The 14,003-nt window shown below is 37.4% G+C and overlaps 2 protein-coding genes across 3 annotated transcripts in view; one reads left to right on the top strand and one right to left on the bottom strand.

Moving 5' to 3' along the window:
- The window catches only part of LOC149843652 (uncharacterized), a 44,622-nt gene extending 40,398 nt beyond the window's left edge, over window positions 1-4,224 (top strand). The window contains exons 6-8 of the mRNA XM_089999996.1: window positions 852-937; window positions 3,892-3,957; window positions 4,037-4,224. Of these exons, the coding sequence (XP_089856122.1) occupies window positions 852-937; window positions 3,892-3,957; window positions 4,037-4,071 (187 nt within the window). The 3' untranslated portion in view covers window positions 4,072-4,224. The remainder of the gene's footprint in view (window positions 1-851; window positions 938-3,891; window positions 3,958-4,036) is intronic.
- Window positions 4,225-7,427: 3,203 nt separating this feature from the next.
- On the bottom strand, window positions 7,428-13,573 carry LOC149843651 (uncharacterized). 2 transcript variants are annotated; one of them, XM_089999994.1, is made up of 9 exons: window positions 13,369-13,573; window positions 13,129-13,213; window positions 12,906-12,984; window positions 12,480-12,564; window positions 11,244-11,352; window positions 11,028-11,116; window positions 10,878-10,942; window positions 10,715-10,796; window positions 7,428-7,883 (listed from the first exon to the last, which is right to left on the bottom strand). In XM_089999994.1, exons 1-9 carry the CDS (start codon window positions 13,477-13,479, stop codon window positions 7,746-7,748), a joined length of 843 nt encoding a protein of 280 aa, XP_089856120.1. In that variant the 5' UTR covers window positions 13,480-13,573; the 3' UTR covers window positions 7,428-7,745. The 2 variants fall into 2 exon arrangements, with proteins under 2 accessions (XP_089856120.1, XP_089856121.1); XM_089999995.1 differs by lacking the exons at window positions 12,906-12,984; window positions 13,129-13,213 and having other exon boundaries at window positions 7,602-7,883; window positions 13,369-13,571.
- Between the last annotated feature and the right edge of the window lie 430 nt (window positions 13,574-14,003).

The raw sequence follows: 14,003 nt of genomic DNA, 5'->3' as shown, positions 1-14,003 counted from the left end.
AACTGGAGCGTTGTGCGATCGTAGAATGCCATTGCGGTTGAAGGTAAAGTTTTATAGGACGACTATTAGACCCGCTTTACTATATGGTACGGAATGTTGGGCTGCCAAGAGACATCATATTCAAAAAATGAGTGTAGCTGAGATGCGTATGTTGAGATGGATGTGTGGAAATACAATAAAAGATAAAATTCGGAACGAGGAGATACGTAAGAAGGTAGGCGTTGCACCCATTGAAAATAAGATGAGAGAGAATCGTTTACGATGGTTTGAACATATTCGGCGAAGGCCTAATGATGCTCCAGTTAGAAGGATGGAGAAATGGGAAAATATATTAGTTAAAAGAGGTCGGGGTAGGCCTAGGAAGACATGGATGGAGGTGATAGGAAAGGATATGAATGCTTTGAACCTCACCGAGGACATGGCATTGGATATAAATGATTGGAGGAGAAGGATTCATGTGGAAGACCCAGAATGATTTTCTTTTTTGGTTCATATCGCCGACCCCAATTGTTTTGGGATGAAGGCGTAGTTGTTGTTGTTGTTGTATTCTACCTGTTTTTCTAGCCTAACTTGGATGGGGTCGAGGGGCATTCCCCAAGGTTTGTGTGTGTGTGCATGCACACAAACTTCTGTTGCAGTTGGGGGTGAACTGCTGCTTATTAGGCATTCTGCCAATTAAAAATTGTTCAAATATTATGTGAGGATCTTCTGTAGTCGCTGGATGTAACCTCTGTCATATCTTCTGTTTATGCTAAGCAGTTGTCTAATTTATGTTACATAAGATGATAATTTTCTATGGTCACTACATGTTGAGTTGCTCCATTTTTTAAACTTTTTCTCTTGTTATTCAGGGAAGAAATAGAGAAACAAAAAGCTCATGAACGTTATATGAGGCTACAGGAACAGGGAAAAACAGAACAAGCTAGAAAAGATTTAGGTAAGATTTTCGGGAATAATTGTCATGCTCTTAGTTTTCCAACTAGATGTGTATGCATGATCAAAATCGGCTAGTCATTCTCCATCTTACTGTTGCATGAGATATTTTGTGGTTGGGTGTCTGACGGGCAGCTCTCCTTGGTCTTCATCATTGAATATATGACAATAGCCAAAGTGAGATATGTCCATCTGACTATTAACCTTGTCCAATATGTATTATGCTTTCCAGATTTTGTTTATCATGCATCAATATGTAGGCCTAGATGCATTAGTTTTTCCCAACTTTGAGGAAGAACATCATTGGTTGAAGCAAGGCTGTTATGGGGATCATGGTGACAAATATCGCGAAAAAATGCGAGATTTTTTGTAAACGTTTTAAACGGTGAAATCTCGCGAGATTTACAAAATCTTGCGAGATTTTTGGTTTGTGACATTTTCTCGCGATAATATCGCTAGTTTTTTGTCACGTTATTTTCCACGGTCTTAACGGTTAAGAGTCAGACTTAACTCTTGAAACCCTAGACTCTACTCTAGCATGTTTGCAAAAACTGTCCGACTGCAAAAACCCTTGAAACCCTTCCCACTTGTTTGCAAAAAAAACAACGCTGTGAACAACCGTCCGACTACAAGTCTGCAAAGCCAACAGGTTCATCTCTCTCTTAGTTTTTTTATGGTTACGTTTTTTGCAGATTAGTTACGTTTTCTGTAGTTTTTCAGGGGTTTTATTGTTTTGAGCCTACAGATTCTTAGGGATTTTCAGGGGTTTTATTGTTTTATTGTATTACAGAGAAGATACTAATAAAATGGTGGGATGATACTTTCTAAATCCTTTTTGCTTTTCAATTTCTTCTTTCAATAACGAATTTAGGAAATGGTCTCTATGATCCAGAAATCGATTCTTCTATAATTTCATCTTGTGGTAATAGAGGGTTGTAGTGTTAAAATCTTGACTCACTTGATGCTCAACAGAGTATTCCATGACAGCAAAGGGTTCAGAACACCTTTCAGCATAATGGGCATCGATTGAGTGGTTTGCAGTGGAGGTGAAAATGATAGAAGCTGATCTTGGGTGTTGAATTATTGGACAAAATGATTGATGCAGCTTTCTTGTTTATAGATGCTGGATAGTTTTTGCATCAGTAGTGAGCATTTTTTCTTTTTGTGACTGTCTTGAAGAACACTCGGTCATTTATTTGATTTTTTTATTTTTTAGATTTTTTTGAGAATTTATTTGATTTTTTAATTTTTCCCGAGATTTTGCCGAAAAAAACTCGAGCAATATTCAAAAAGTTGAAAATCTCCCGAGAAATTCACTGCCGAGAAATTGCCGTTTTAAACTTTTGTCACCATGATGGGGATACTATTGGCAATTCATATAGGTCAGCACTTTAATTCTCTAGAACAATCAATGGATCCTTTTACTGTAACATGATACACCAAAGCGGGAATTGTGATAAGTAGATTTGTTTGGATAGTGATCTGGATGTACCTAATCTTGCAATGTTTTGGCACCTGCAATTACCAGAAATTTTAACCTAACCTTCAATCCTCTAGGCTTGTAGGGGAATACTCAGAGATTGAAAAGTTGGAATTCAGATTTATCTATGTCACATGGGTGCGGGTGTGACACGGGTGTGGCGCAATTTCAAAAATTTTGGACACGGGGACTCGGCTATATATATTTATATATATTTTTAAAAAAAGTGTAGTCTGTGACTGTGCACACAGCACAGTCTGTGCACTGTGCTGTGCACACAGCACTGTCTGTGACTATGCACTGTGACTGTGCACACAGTATATATATATATATATTCATTTTTTTTAGTTTTTTGCCCTAAAAAATGGATGAATATAGACTCGGTCAATGTTGACCAATTCCAAAACGTGGACGGACTCGGCCCCGGTGCATTGACCGAGTCCGACTCTTCGTTGACCGTGTCCGCCCCGTGTCGGGGCTTGTCGACGTGGGTGCGTCGACCCGCTAGCCGAGTCCGTGTGACATAGGTTTTATCCCTTTGTTATGGTGTCATCATCGTTGTTTTCCGCCAATGCTTTTTATGCATCTATGTTGGTTACAGAAATGAGACTTGTTCTAATTATCTTATTGTTGTATACTCTATGTCTATTTTTTTTTTTAATAACTGTTATTTAGGCTATGCAACATGGGTACTTCCAGAATGGTTTTGTATCCATGTTGATATGGTATGACACAGGTACTGGTACTTCATGGGTATAGGTCATACCAGTTTTGGATCTCAGTCCAGACCTGTACCTATTATGTGGGATCATTTTCATCCATCTTTAAGGTGCATAAGGGGCTGTTTAATTCATTCTTGCATGGTGATACACACACACACATTCATTCTTGTTGTATAATGCGACCATGACCATCCATTTTGTGTTGCATCTTTATTTTCTCTCTTTGTAATTTGTCATGGACATGGCTTTATTTGCATCTCTTCAGTATTTGACTGTTAGAACTTTGGAAGATTGGAAGATAATTTATGCTTCTAATGTTAGGGCTTTGGAGTTCTTCACTATATTCACTCATTGATATTCTACTATGTACTATCTTACATATTATAATTGTCAATAATTCATCTAAACATCGCACTAATGTATCTTGGTATCCATACTTTCCATGAAATTGCTGCATCTATCCTGTATCTTTATCATATCCATACCTGTGTATGTCATAAAGATAAAACATCCTTTCTTTGAACCGTGCAATTCTTGATTTGGCTATGAGAAATTTCCTTTCATACATTTAACATTCTTTAGATATTTTGTCATGTTTTGGCTTTCTACTCCAAGTTTGCATTATCTTTTGGTACTTCAATGGTTTTTGCGTTTGAGCATATTAATTTTGAGTTAGTAGCCATGATTCAAGTACTTATATATAGTTGGTGTTAGTGCATATATTTTGACATGATAATTTCTCTTTGTGGTATTCAGAGCGATTACAATTAATACGACAACAAAGGGCCGATGCAGCTAAGAAACGAGAAGAAGAAAAAACTGGTATGTCTGCATTGTGCATTTCTTTTGATACCATTCTATCTGGATGTGGTCTTAAACTTAATTTCATATGTTCTTTCAGCCAAAGAATTGAAGAAAACAGAGGCTCGCAAATGACAACTATGTCATGGACGCGAAAGTGGGGTCAAAAAGCTTAGTTGTAGGAGGAAGGATATGCATTATTTAGCGGCACTTTGTATTTTATTGGACTATCGACAACCATTCTCATGTTTAAATATGCACAAAGGGAATTGCTCTCTCTTCTTTCTACTAGCACATCTGCCTGCTTCTACCTATCATCCCTCCATGTAGGGCTGAGAAACAAGCGGAGCTGCTCGTGTCTCAGCTCATGTTCAACTCGTAAGGCGGCGCTCGTTCAAACTCATAAAATATGCTCAGCAAGCTGAATATGAACAAAAGGTACTTGGCTCGGCTTGTTAACTAGTGAAAGTTATATATGATCGAACTATTTGATTTGCAAAAAAATAGGTTTAATGATGAAATCTTGTTACTCCTAGCTCTAAAACAATGCATTTCTTTGTAATCCTATTTCTTCAAACTCTTAAAGTATTATTTTTTTCTTTAAACAAGCCAGCTCGAGCTCTGCTCATTATGCTCTCTAACTCAGCTTGGCTTGTCACAAGAATGAGCCAAGCTTGAACACTTCAAGCTCGGCTCGTTCAGTTCGTTTTCCAGCCCTACCTCCATGTCAGTGTCCTTGATATCCTATTATCCTTATTTTTTTTGGCGGGGGTGGTGGTTGTTATTTTCCATTTTGGAACCTTGCTTGATCTTCTAAAAACGATCCGGTCTTTGTGAAATGATATCAGGGCCTATCTTTTCAATGAAACTGTCGGAGACCTAAAGTTATTTTCATGGTTAATATTCATATAAAGTATCATTGTTAACCTTTGGTTTGGGAAGGTATGTTTTGCCTATTTTATTATGCTCGGTTAACCTTTGACTGAGGTCTCAATTTGACAGTTTTGGGTAAAGAATAGGTCCTAAACTGTCTTCATAAAACATGTGACTCTATGAACAGTCCGAAGGTGCGACACCAAATGAAAATATCCATTTATATTTTTTATGCTTTTGTCAGTATTTCTTTGGTTAGTGAGTTTCCTTTTTCTTGGTAAGCGAGAAAAACCACCTTATTTGCGGGCTCGAAATCTCGTTTGCCCACCAGAGAGTAAACACAGCTTCAGCCTCATGGCAAGTGTTATGCACCTGCGGATTTTGAACTTGTGATGTCCTTTCAGCTTGGTAATATTTATAAGTCACCCTTGCAAGATAAATCTTACAAGATGAGCCGGACCGTGGTGGGCTCTATGGTTAGTGATTATTCTTTTTTTAAAATGCAATATTTGTCTGTTCGGTTAGTCGATTAGTATTAGTTGTGATACCAAAGCAAGCTACCAAATTAGATATAATGAAGTTTCGACACCGATGGGTCCCCATGTAGGAGCTGTCAGTGCACTTCTCCTTGTGGTGGGACGTTGCAGATTCAAAACTCAGTGGTACGTTGAATAATAACTGGTGAGGGTCTGCCCAACAGCAGCTTGCCTTCAATTTTTTTAGACTGAAGTGGAGAATACCTTTTTTGCCCTGAACTGTGTTTGAATCCATGGAGTCCGAGATTCAAGTGATTTTGACTGGAGTTCCGAGGATCTAGTACGACCCCTGGCCATTAGACTTGAAATCGGAGGATTTGGGGAGGTTTTGGCGTAAAACTAGAATCTTAGATCTTGGGTGCTTAGATCCTCCATTTGCATGGAGGTTGGATCCTTGTGTTCAAGGATCTCCTAAGAGATATCGGGGTAATCAAACGCCCCTTCAGGGAATTTCAGAGTATTTTGTACCTTGTATTGGTTGACACCGTCAATGTTCTTTATATTGGATTATGAAAATCAAATAAATTCAGTAAACTCAAACTGAAAGCAAATCAGTCTATTAGGTCAGTTTATATAAGGGGTCAAAGGCTAGTAAATCAGTATCCATGGATAGATAAGGACGTTACTGGCTTGGGTTTGCACCGAGTCTGCAGTAAATATCATCCAATTAATAGATTTGTATCCTATACATTATTTTACAGCCGGATCTGAATCCAAACCTAAACTTGAATCTGAATTTGACAGATATCTGAACCTGGTTACATGTAAAAGCAAATCAAATTAGATATTTAAGCTACTTGGATCCAGATTCAGTATTTGCATTTCCCACCGAATCTGAATCTGACTTTACTCCAATTATGCAACATCCTAAATGCATCTAAACTGTTCACGTCCATGAATTGAATGCTACAACGGGTGCATTGCACCTCATTATAGCAGTAAGACCGCTATCTATCAGGTCCCTCCAATAGAAATAAGTAAGGGTGTAAACGGTTCGAATGATCAGATGTTGGCTAAATGGATATGTTTTTTTCCATGTAAATGGATTTTGATATTAATCAAACTCGGATATTTGTCAGATTCAATAGTAAAAAATCAAAACCAGAGTTACCAGAAGCTTTATAGATAGGTGGGGGCACACGCTTCCCTGAAACTAGTTTCAGAAGCGCGAAACTCACTTCTGAAACTTGATAAGAATCTCAATTTTCCAAAGCTTCTCACACTATTACATTATTTTTACACTTCTCTCACGCTTCTTTTTATGTTTTTCAGGCGCTTCCCTTCATGCTTCCCACTCACTTCTCATGTACTTTTTCTAAATTAGCAACCTTCATTTTTAGATTTTGAAAAGAATTTAATTCTTATACTATGAAATCACAAAATTTAAGAATAATCATTTTTATTTTTCTCTTTTGATTTGTATTTTGCTTACCATTTGACCCTATATCACTTCCTCTTTTATTCCTATTTCGCTTTTAAATTGATTCCTCGATTCCCCGCTTCTTATAAATTTTAAAATATCTCCCTTCTCGCTTTCACTTCTAGTTTTGTTTCTCGATTCCACTTCTTAGTCTGGTAACCTTGATCAAAACAATGTCTGCATCTGATTTCAGTCGGATATGATTTTGGCTTACCAAATGCAACTAAACAGAATTGAATCCGGTTGGACATACGGATTCATTGTATCAAAGGTCTTTTAGTTTCTGCAAGGAAGAAGAATTGGAGGCCAAGTTGTTGAGTTGTGAAAATAATCCATGCAAGCAGTCTGCTGCCATAAAAGCAACGATGACATCTTCCCCCTAAAAATGTGGGTAGTTTTTCTGACATTTCATAAAGGATCCTGGTTTCCATGAAAGTACTAGAACAAAATGCAGGCTTCATTCGTTAGGTCTTACTGTTTGCCACTCTAACATCATTCCATGTAGATGCGGCAAAAAGAACTTTTAATCAAAGTTTGCAGCATTGGTCCTGACAAAGGATCCAATTAGATCTCAAAGTCGACCAAAAAGATTGCCCGTGAATGAAGAATTACACACTCAGTGGCAAGGTTGTGTTCAATCATCATCTAAGAATCAAGAATTAGTGCAAAAACACATTGATAGCGGTCATTCGTTCATGAATTAAGGGAATCAGTCAGAGAATCCCTACAACAAACAAAGCCCTTTGATCATACAAAATAGTTGAAGCAAAACAGAGTAATGTGTTTCGAGCCAGTAATATACCCAAATAAAGGGCTTCTCAGTTATCCAGTTTCTTCCTATGAGTTACTTGGCAGGTATTTTCAACAGTACCGAGTACAGGACAGCTAATCATTATGTTCAGCAAGTTTTCTCTGCCTGTCCTTTAAATGCTCAAGATTTGCATTATCATCCAATTCATCTTGTTCAATATAAAGGCTGTCTAAGCTTTCTGAGTCTGTTTTTTGGCAGTTTTACGCTTCTTTTGCTTCCTTTTGAATCTCCATTGCTCCTTGACATGCTTTTCCCACTCCTTCCTATGCTTCTGGTACACAAGCAGAGCAGCCCTGGCGTCCTCAATCTGCAAATTAGTGTATTACTCGATCAGAATATCAATTATATACAACAACAACAAAAGCAATTCCATGGTAAACACCAGGATAAGGAAAAAAAGTTTCCTATGCACGTTGTTGACAACAACAAAAAAGGGAGTTTCTGAAGAAACAAAGACAGATTCAGAATCGATATTCAAAAGGGGAATTTCAAAAAGAAATGAGCTATATCGTGCAAGGAAATATTTCCTTCTCAAGAGAAAGATGAGACGGAAAATGCATAGCATATGCAAAGAGGTTCTATCTGAATTTTAACAAACCATTTTACCAAAATGCAGTGGCTTGTTATTTTGTCAAACATCAAAACTTTATCAAACCAACTGAACTTCAGCTTTGGGACCATCGAAGGAGTTGTGGCCAAAGTCACCAATAATTTGCCGTGACTTAGTCTGGGACTCAGTGCACTCAGGATTTGTACATACCTATCAAACATCAGAACCCAACTGGTCCAGGACACCCTAGTACTAGCAACTTCAGCACAAAAGCAGGATCAGACAGTCACAAAGCACATAGTTGGTCTGTTGCATTAAGTTATCATATTTGGGTTGTTAAAGCTCTGTTTATGAGCCAGTAGTCGGGATAGGAGTTCAGAATTTGGATTATAGATGGCTCAAACTCCTCCAGCAACAGTTTTTTGAGACAGGTTTGAAGAGGAATTTGAGAAATTTAGGAGATAGTTATGGCATTTACTCCATATTTGCTCCCAAAAGTGGAGTTGGTTAATACCTCCTTTAAGATGCATATTTGCCAATTCCAGGAATGAGAGGGCTTTCACATTACCAATCCTTCCAACTTCTTTTTGATACCTAACTTCCTACCTAACAGAGCTGGAGAACAATTCTGAAGAAAGGAAAAAGAATAAAGCACAAAGAGAGGAGATGTAATACTGTAAAAACTGAAGATCAACTTAGAAAAGGGAGGAAGAAAAGAAAGCCGCATGCGCAATATGTAAAGTGTGTGTCACATACTCTCTCTCTCTCTCTCTCTCTCTCTCTCTCTCTATATATATATATATATATATATATATATATATATATATATATATAGGATAAGTCTCTGGTGTGGATGTGCATAAGGTATCAACGAGTTGAAGCGAGCAATATCTTATTGCTTGTGTTCTTTTAAGTGAATCTAACCTTATAGATATGATCTACATGGTCTGTTTGGTGGGGATAGACTTTTCGATCACTGGAATCCAGTGTATGTACAGGTTTTCTTGATGATTAAAAAATCAATGGTCATAAATGCACCAATTTTTTACAGCTCAAAAAACATTTTTTTTTTGTCGAAAAAATGTGATCCAAGGGTCAATCTATAACAAATTGACAATGCTGAACACATCTGCAGGGTCAGATTGAGTCAAAACAACTTGCACCTATGAGTTTCAACTCATTGACACTGTATGCCATCATTGAAAAGACGAGTCCAACAATGAACACATCTCTTTTCTTTCTCAGATCTTCATTTCTTTTAAACCACTTAAATCTTCCATCGTTAGAATTTGGACAAATCATCATTAAAAACACATCTAAGGTATCCCTACTATTTGAAATCTTAGACAAATTTATTGTGGGAAACATCAAAGGTATGTTAATCACATCTTGAGAATTACAGTCAGGCTTTCCCTTACTAGAGTCAGAAGAAACAATATAATATTTTGGAGAAAGTAATCATTAGCACATTCTCTCTTTCTAAAAACTAGGTCATGATACTTATATCCTTTTTCACCTAGAAAATAACTTACAAAGTCTCTACCAGGTCCGAGATTTGGAACATAACAATCACAACCACATAAAAAAAGACCTCTCTTGAATGATGATCAGTTGCAGCCTCCAAAAATCCTCTGTATTTGCATTATGATGCACTTGTCAAAGATATCTAACATATGATTGCACCTTGATGAATTAGAACATGAAATAACAGATGAATTAACCTACTTTGAAAAACGAGTGCTCTGACACTATGTTAAGTTCCTACATTTTGATGGCCAGAAGTAGGGATGTAAACGAGTCGGATTTGGTTTGGATGTGGGATTACCGAATAAGTTTAATCGGATGGGCCCTATTTGGAATCAGTTTTGGATTTGGACTGGAATATAAATAAACTCAAACCAAATGCAAATCCTACTGCATAAATTACAACCAAATCCGTTTTTGTATCAGATCCCTTTGTGGTCTTTATCAGAAAAAAAGTTCTCATGTTTATCACAAAATTATAAGCGGGTGGGAAGTTATGCTCGTTGAAAGACACAAGGCTTCGGGACATCTCAAGTTCAAAGCTGATGGGTGTTAACTTTTTGAAGAATTAGGAGAATCCAATCGGATTGCACTAAGAACCCAAATCCGATTGGATACTACCATGAGTAACTGAATCCAAACTGATTACTTAATTGGATTCAATTCTTTTCACCAAACCTGAGTAAACAGGTTTAGGTCAGTCACACATCCAACCTGAACCCATACCATTGACATCCCTAGCTAGAAACAATTGCAGGAAAAAGAAAAAGAAAAAAAGGAACTAAAAAAGGAGATGTAACAGATGTAAAAGAAGTTGAATTAAATGAGGGTAAGAGAAAGAGCCACAAAATAATGCATAAAGGTTGTCCTTACTTCCATCTACACATGACAAGCACCTACATATACCTCACTATTAAAAGGACAACTATTACGCCCCTTGTATATCTAAAATAACCCAATAAGAAACTAACAATAACAAAGACATTCTTACGACATGCTGCATCTTTAAGCATCAAACTAAAAAACTAAGTCACACCAGACACTCGTAATAGAAGATAGCTCACAGGGCAATGTTGTTTTTGCTGAATTTCTACTCCAAGATGTTCAAGTGCAAGATCACGAAGTGCTCTCGTCTTCCCTTCCTTGCTGAATGTAGCCAGATAGCCAGCAATGTCAAGATAAGAGTTTAAGGAAAACTTGAGAATCAAATGAATATACAACCTTTACCTTTTAAAGGGCAAATAATGAGAAGTATCTCTTGTGTCTTTTTTAATATGACTTAATAGCAAGGCCTGTGGCACATAAAATAAGCAATAGTTTGAACTTAAGAGAAACTAGGAAAAATTCCTTCAGAGACTGAAAATCAAATGCTTCTACCTTAAGGTCATGATGCAAAGCATGGCCAACAAGGATCCTGCCTTTAATTAATGCAGCCACATCCTTTTGTACAGTTTGGAAATCCTTTGCTGAAATGGCACATTTTCCGATCCATATTGGTGAAGAATTCCACAGTATTGCGGTCCATCAATAAAAATCCATAGCACAAATACGACATGGTATAAGAAACAAGGTTTCAAAATATAGCAAATTAACCTTTTTTAAGGTTATGGGGTCGAATTCCACTTATTTCTGAACGGAAATCAACAACATGTTCCAATGGGCGGACATACTCGTCATATAAAATGTTACCCCAGCTGTTCACCTGTAGAAGAGCCAAAGCACTAATACTCATCATTTTGACTACATAGTTAACCAGCTAAAACTAGACATAAGAAAGCTATCTTGATCTTCCTTAAACAAAACTCTCTCTCTCTCTCTCTCTCCAGACACACGCACATTTATGTGTATGTATATATGCATGTATTTGTGTGCAAAATCGTGTCTCATTTCATGGGAGTTATAATTGCCACCCTCCTCCTTTATTCATGCTTGGGATAGGGCAAAGCTCCACTAATACGAATTATTTAGAACATGCATGCTAATGCTAAAAATAAAATAAAAAAGAAGAAGAAGAAACTAAGATGAGACTTAAGTTATAGAGCCAAAATTCAATACAGGAACAAAATGAAAGAATGACCTTGTTAAATATCCTTATTAACAAATCCAACCAATCAATCACTTTCGCATCCAATGGCTTATATTAGTTGGCCTTTATACATATTTATCATTTCAAGTAGATGTAATATTTCTATGCACCCCTCTAGTAAAATTGATAGCTTCAATGGAGGGGAGAAAATACCTCCCTATGCAGAGAAGATCCAAGATGGAGAAATCACTTATCTACAAGGGCCCATTTGTTTCACTCAAAATGGTGGGGAAGACCCATGTTAATATGAAAATGGATCCCACCATGGGTGAAACAAATACCCAAATGATGTGTCCAACCAATTTCCTAGGAAACACTAGGTTTCCTGCCAAAACGGCTTTGTGGAAGCACTTTCTCACTTGATAGTGGGAGATTTTTGAAGAATGTTAGAACGTCCCATGCAACAAAGAAGCCCAAACTTTTTGACATACTTTTTTGTTTCAATTTAGATCCTCTTGCTTCTGTCATGTCCATCATTGGATAACAAGAGGGAGAGAATCTAAAAGAATACTCTCAACCAATTGTAGTTGACACAAATGCTGATAAGGTTACACAAACATCAGACAATAGTTTACAATGGCCACTTGATCATAAGAGAAAAGAGATATAACTAAATATCCAAGAAACATGGCATTCACACTGTCGAGTAAATGCAAGCTTCCCATGGGATATATAAATACAAAGCCAAAGTTAAAAGAGAAGAAAAGGGACAAGCCATTCAGATCAAAGATAGAAGTGAATACCAGTGTGACCCTTCCAAGAGCACTCTTATTTCCTTGGGAACTGACACCAACCATCTCACAATCCATGGCAACCACATCTGTCAAACTAAAGCACAACAAAAAGCAAGTTAAGGTGTTTCAAACAATTGTATCCTCGTATTCAAACAGAATGTGCTGACAAATAGAATGTCAGTTATACTCCAAACATGAATATTTGATATCTTGACATGGGAAACTCCTCATTCTGTAGAAAAATACTTGGAAAGAGGTATAGCTTCAGCCGTGGAATCTCAAAAGGAAAGATTGCATATAAAATTATTCGAATTGCACAGAAGTAGAAACCAACTTCAAAAAATCAATAAAGAGCAACAATATGTAATTGGAAAAAGAAGTTTTACGGATCATCATCGTTAAGCAATTCAATGTTTCCAAAATACGGGGGTCAACCTGCAATCGGAATTCTTGGGGGTTAGGACAGTCGCTGCTGATAACGAGGCTTCCTCATCTGATCTTTCTTTACGTTTACCTACGAAAACAGTTTCCCCCAAAACAAAAGCTTGGCAAATTAGAACGTCTTAAAGATTACTATCTGCGAAATGGACTAAAGGAAAACAAAGACGGAAGAAAGAAATAAGGGAGGTGGGGGGTCGTGTTCGCAGTCCATTGTTACCTAGGAGAGCGTTTTCTTGGGTTCTATTGGAGGATGAGGAATGAATGGAATGAGTGATTGGTTTATGCCTTCTGATTTTGAGTCTCTGAAGCAGCAAAGTTTATACACACACAGTTTAACTCACCCATCCACATAACGTACTAAACAGAATCAAACCAATACGTTTTCTTCAGAGAGAGAGAGAGAGAGAGAGAGAGAGAGAGAGAGAGAGAGAGAGAGAGAGAGAGAGAGATGGCTAACCGCTTGTAGCTGTGCCCAGTTGGGATTAAGGGAGGCTGGTGATGGTTTTGCTTTGGCTTTGGTTTGAGCGACGCTTCTTCCGTTCCCAACGTCATCGCCACCGCTACCCATTTGGTGAGTTCCTCCGAGAGGCGCTATTGCTATTGGTGGTCGTGGTGGCGCCGCCGCTGCTGAATGCTGGTGCTTCTCTCTCTCTCTCTCTGCTGCCTTCTTGCCCTCCACGGATGTTTCAACAAAAGGGCGGACTCCACTTGGACCCGGTTAGAATTGTATGAATGACAAACTTTTTTTGTCTAAAAATAACCTAACGTTTGGAGATTAATAAAAAAGCCACTTTAGTTTTGGAAAATTTAAAAAATGCACCACAAAAAGATCATGGTTAATTAAAAAGGCCCATGAGTTTACTGCATCCGAGTTTGCTGTTAAATGTGATGTGAAATCACCATTTTACCTTTAATATCATATTTTAAAAAATACACCTAAAAAAGAAGACTTGAGTTTTTAAGGGTTAACTAGTAAATTAACTCTCTTAACTCATCTTGGGTAAGAGATAACTTAGGTTAAATGGATGAATGTTTGTTTTTTATTAACGGTGCAAAAATTTAGCTGATTTTTTTTAAAATTTCAAAACTTAG

The sequence above is a fragment of the Nuphar pumila genome, chromosome 3 (assembly GCF_984573655.1).
Source record: "Nuphar pumila chromosome 3, dmNupPumi1.hap1.1, whole genome shotgun sequence".
NCBI lineage: Eukaryota > Viridiplantae > Streptophyta > Magnoliopsida > Nymphaeales > Nymphaeaceae > Nuphar > Nuphar pumila.
Note: the sequence above shows the minus strand (reverse complement) of the source record. Positions and strands in the feature narration are given on the sequence as shown.

Excerpts from the sequence above, each read along its gene's own strand:
- LOC149843651 (XM_089999994.1), bottom strand. The coding sequence starts at position 13,479 with ATGGGTAGCGGTGGCGATGACGTTGGGAACGGAAGAAGCGTCGCTCAA. Across the intron at positions 11,353-12,479 it reads CTCTTGGAAGGGTCACACTG|GTGAACAGCTGGGGTAACAT; the intron begins GTATTCACTTCT and ends GCTCTTCTACAG. Across the intron at positions 10,797-10,877 it reads CATTATTTGCCCTTTAAAAG|CAAGGAAGGGAAGACGAGAG; the intron begins GTAAAGGTTGTA and ends GGCTACATTCAG.